General features: G+C 52.5%; 1 protein-coding gene across 1 annotated transcript; it reads left to right on the forward strand.

Annotated features, from left to right (window-relative positions):
- Positions 1–938: 938 nt before the first annotated feature.
- Positions 939–3,886, forward strand: LOC144717803 (frizzled-2-like). Its single transcript, XM_078593470.1, has one exon. The coding sequence runs from the start codon at positions 1,379–1,381 to the stop codon at positions 3,125–3,127; it is 1,749 nt and encodes a 582-aa protein (XP_078449596.1). The 5' UTR covers positions 939–1,378; the 3' UTR covers positions 3,128–3,886.
- The last annotated feature ends 1,217 nt before the right edge of the window (positions 3,887–5,103 follow it).

A 5,103-nucleotide genomic window follows, 5' to 3' on the forward strand; every position in this document is an offset into this window, starting at 1 on the left:
TGACTACTTCCAACAACAAGTTTCAGATTTTACTGCGTAGCGCACTTCATAAAAGCGTCGCGCGCCCAGCTGTTATAAAGTGGCAGCGCCCTCGCAAACGAGGACGCAAAAAAAGCGTGAAACACTACCGCCGCTGCCACTCGCCTCCCCTGTGGAGTTTAAACCTCTCCCGGCAGTTTCGCGAGCTCCAACTCCCTGCCTGCGACTGTTACTGAGCGTCAAGACAACATCGGCCAGACTTTAAATAACCGACGAGAAGTGCGGAGTCGTTTACTGACTCGACACGGGCGAAGCGCAAAGAGACGCTGCTGCTCCATAATTTCGTATTCAGACGCATTATTTGCAAATTACGGCTGATACCTCATTGAACAAACATGCCACACATCCAGCATTGCAGGATTTTGACTGTTCCCGCTTGTTCATTGCAACGGCATCATTTTAAACGTGTCGCAAAGTGAAACACTTATGGAATGTGAGATGATTCTAAGACGTATCCCGCAGTCAGAAAAAGTTATCTCCACCGAGCGCTCGCATTGTTGTTGTGCACGTATGCATTAAAATACAAAGATCCCCCGTATAGTCTTTAAAAACCGTTGAGGCAAGTGCTGTTAACGAGCACCTACGAAGGCCGTACGTATGCATTGCACAAACACGCGCGCACAAAATCACAACTTTCAGCCAGTTTGTGTTGAAGCACAGGCCTAACTGTAAGTCTTCTCGGGAGTAATTACCGCCGATGGCCGGTGTTTGGTATAAACAATGGTTTTAACACGACGTATCAGGGCGCACAAAGGGCGCTTTGAAGTCCGGCCGCTTTATCTGAGCGGCGGTAATGGAAGGCGGGGCACGATTAGCGCCGCCCGTGGCAGCCGCGGCGAGCTCCAATCCCTTCGCGCTCTGAGCGCCGAGATTTTGAGACGCATTCAGCTCGTTCTCCCCGATTGGCCGAGTGAGCCGGGAGATAGCGCTTTTCAAGGCGCCCTCGCCTCCTCGCCCCATTCTCCGCATCGCCATTTAAGCACGCGTTGGGCGCGCCTTGAAACTGCTGCTTCTCGCGCTCTCTGTCTCTTTCCCGTGACAGGCGCGGCACAAAGGGAGCGAGCGCCGTCGCTGCTGGGGGTGGCGAGCGGCTTGGTTCGGAAGAGAAGTGCGCGCGTCGCCGGATCCGCGGCGCCCGGTAATCGCCGCGCTTGCTCCCGCATCGCTCCGTATTTAAGCGCGGACGCGGCGGCGCGCGGCGAGAACGCACGGTGCGTGGTCTCTCCGTGAGGCTCATACAAGTAGCAGCAGCGCGGCGCGGAAACTTTATCCGCCCGGGACGCGCGCTGCCAGTGATCGAGGCAGCGAGCGCGGTGGTGGTGAAAGACAAACGTTTTCCATGACGTTGGGGCGAGTTGGTGGTGGAGAAATGGCGCGGCAATCTGTGCTGCTGCTGCCGCTACTACTCCTACTGGGCTCCGCGCTGCCTGTGTCGGCTCAGCACCATGGCGAGAAGGGCATTTCCGTACCGGACCACGGCTTCTGCCAGCCCATCTCCATCCCGCTGTGCACGGACATCGCCTACAACCAGACCATCATGCCCAACCTGCTGGGCCACACCAACCAGGAGGACGCGGGGCTGGAGGTGCACCAGTTCTACCCGCTCGTCAAGGTGCAGTGCTCGCCCGACCTAAAGTTCTTCCTGTGCTCTATGTACGCACCCGTGTGCACGGTGCTGGAAGAGGCCATCCCGCCTTGCCGCTCGCTGTGCGAGAGGGCCCGCCAGGGCTGCGAGGCGCTCATGAACAAGTTCGGCTTCCAGTGGCCCGAGCGGCTGCGCTGCGAGAACTTCCCCGTGCAGGGCTCAGACAGCATCTGCGTGGGGCAGAACCAGACGGACGAGACGGGCGGCTCCAACAACGCGGCCCCACCGCACCCGCCCCCGGCACACGGGGGAGACGCGTCCACGCCGAACCCGCCGCCCTACCGGCCCGGGGGCCCCGCGGGCGGAGGAGTGGGAGGTCACGGCGCACACTACCCGCTCATGTCGTGCCCTCGAGCCCTCATGGTACCCCCCTACGTCAATTACCACTTCCTGGGCGAGAAGCACTGCGGATCCCCGTGCGAGCCCAGCAAGCCCAATGGCCTCATGTACTTTGACTCGGAGGAGCTGTGGTTCGCGCGCATGTGGGTGGGCGTCTGGTCCATCCTGTGCTGCGCCTCCACGCTCTTCACCGTGCTCACCTATCTGGTGGACATGCAAAGGTTCCGCTACCCGGAGAGGCCCATCATCTTCCTGTCGGGCTGCTACGCCGTGGTGTCCATAGCCTACATCGTGGGCTTCTTTATGGAGGACAAGATTGTGTGCAACGAGAAGTTCGCGGAGGACGGCTACCGCACTGTGGTGCAGGGCACAAAGAAGGAGGGCTGCACTATCCTCTTCATGATGCTCTACTTCTTCAGCATGGCCAGCTCCATCTGGTGGGTCATCCTCTCGCTCACGTGGTTCCTGGCCGCCGGCATGAAGTGGGGCCACGAGGCGATCGAGGCCAACTCGCAATACTTCCACCTGGCGGCATGGGCCGTGCCAGCCGTGAAGACCATCACCATCCTGGCCATGGGCCACGTGGATGGGGACGTCCTCACGGGCGTCTGCTTCGTGGGCATCAATAGCATTGACGCGCTGCGCGGATTCGTGCTGGCGCCGCTCTTCGTCTACCTCTTCATCGGCACCTCGTTCCTGCTGGCCGGGTTCGTGTCGCTCTTCCGCATCCGTACCATCATGAAGCACGACGGCACCAAGACGGAGAAGCTGGAGCGGCTCATGGTGAGAATCGGCATCTTCAGCGTGCTCTACACGGTGCCCGCCACCATCGTCATCGCGTGCTACTTCTACGAGCAGGCGTTCCGCGCGCAGTGGGAGAAGACGTGGATCGCGCACACGTGCAAGAGCTTCGCCATCCAGTGCCCGTATGGACACTACCAGAACATGCGGCCTGACTTCACCGTGTTCATGATCAAGTACCTGATGACACTCATCGTGGGCATCACGTCGGGATTCTGGATCTGGTCGGGCAAAACCCTGCAGTCGTGGCGCAACTTCTACAGCAGACTGAGCAACAAGCCCCAGGGAGAGACCACGGTCTGAGATTTTGGACCGTGTGAGATGCGAGTTCGTGCCCGAATAATCGCGCAGAGGAATCTTCATCGGACTTATACATAGTGTACAAAGGCGTACATGATTAACTCTTCACTATTATTATAAGATGGCCTATTTTGTTAAGTTTACCTTTAAAAAAATCACGTCAGCCAACGCATAGTGTTGGTATAAATTAAATCACGAACACTGCTTAAATCCCGACACTGGGTTTGGTGGGGGGATGTTGGGGGTGTGTTCACGGGATGTTTAGTGCCGCACTATGCCACACAATTGAATGTGCCTGGTGTTACGATGTTCGATAAATGTCCGCACGCATTTTTTGTAGTGAATCACCAACGGACACCTCAAACCTGTGGTTGTAATAATGTGCCTTTTTAATTCGTTCAAACAAAAAAATTACACTTCACTTGTTCACGAATGACGGTAATCTTGTAGGAAGTTTTCGTGTTGTATTTTTAAAGCTGTGAAGTATTTATTGTTTAATCTGCCTTAACGCTTTTTAACCCCGGACCAAGTAGGGCTATAGTAGCCGTAGCCTTGGCCACGTGGGCTCGCTCACTCACTGCTGCCTTAATCCGTGGCTTCGCGGCGCTCACTGCCGTCCCCGAAGCCTCCTTGTATATTCGCATGTATAGCTATTTTAAATATTAAACTTTATACTTGCCTACAGCAATAGCCTTGGCTCCTACTTTGTAATTTAATAAATTGACCTGTTTTTTCCAATACAACATGCACGTGGTAGTGGTTTACGGGTGTCATCGGTGTTTTTTTTTATTTAGTATGTGTGTGGATATATTGAAAGAGTTGCCTTTATACTTGCTCCTACCCAAGCATAATGCTCCATGGGGACCCATATTGAGGTCGTGTTCTATAATTGAGTGGAGAAGTTCACATCCATTTTACCTGTTAGCAGTTGTAAAACAAGTAACCTACGTACTCTTTGGTTCTTTCTGTAAAATCACATAGGTAGAAAAAATAATAGATCACGACGTATCTCCCACCTGAAGGCGATTGCTTGTGTGGCGATCGAAACGTTGTGATCTATTATTTTGCCTACCTACGTGACTTTACCGAAAGAACCAAAGAGTGGATTCCTGCATCACGAAAGCTACAAATCAAGAATGAAATAACTTATGTTCTATTTATTGGTGACTGTCAAACACCGATCTACCAGTGGGTACTTACATTTAGTCATCCTTTATTTAAATATTAATATTGTACGTATGTGTATATATGTAGGCCTATGCCTCATGACATTCATAACAGTAGCTGACTGGAAATTTAATTTCACAATTCAACATTTACAAGATGCCAAATATGTATTATGATATTCATTTATACCAATTGACACCGCAGAAATATGCTTTGCATGTTTGGTATCCATCATAATACGGTAATGGTTGATATTAAATCCCGAAATTTAATACCACTGTGGAAGTGTTTGCGATCGTGCTGTACATCTCCCTTTTTTATATTGTAGCCCCGCGTGTTGTTCGGCATGTCCGACGTTTCGCTCCATATGCCTGGACCTTCAGCTCAACTTCGGCAACCAGGACATGCAGCAAAACGTCAGACATCACGCCGAACAACACGGGGTACAACCCGAAAGCACATCGGAGATCTGTGCTGCACATTCATTTGGAAACACGTACTGAACAATGAAGGCTGTGAGGGTGGATCGCTCCAATTTTCATCCAAATTAGTTTTCAGTATCTCCCATCATTGTGTGTATGTTGAACTTATTTCGCACCATACGTAACTAACCATGCTAATCGCAGGTGTGGGGCGAGGACAACAACCTAAACACAAAAACCAGTTCGAAAGAAATGAGTTTTCAATCTAAATTTAAAAGTGCATAGCTCCAGTGGCTTCTAATATTGGAAGGTTGAACGTTGCAGACGGCCGCAGAAGCGCATCAGAAAGCGCGCGATGCAGTGACCGTCTTAGTTCGATGGCGAGCCAAA

The sequence above is a fragment of the Lampetra planeri genome, chromosome 1 (genome assembly GCF_965212315.1).
Source record: "Lampetra planeri chromosome 1, kcLamPlan1.2.h2, whole genome shotgun sequence".
In the NCBI taxonomy this organism is placed as follows: Eukaryota; Metazoa; Chordata; class Hyperoartia; order Petromyzontiformes; family Petromyzontidae; genus Lampetra; species Lampetra planeri.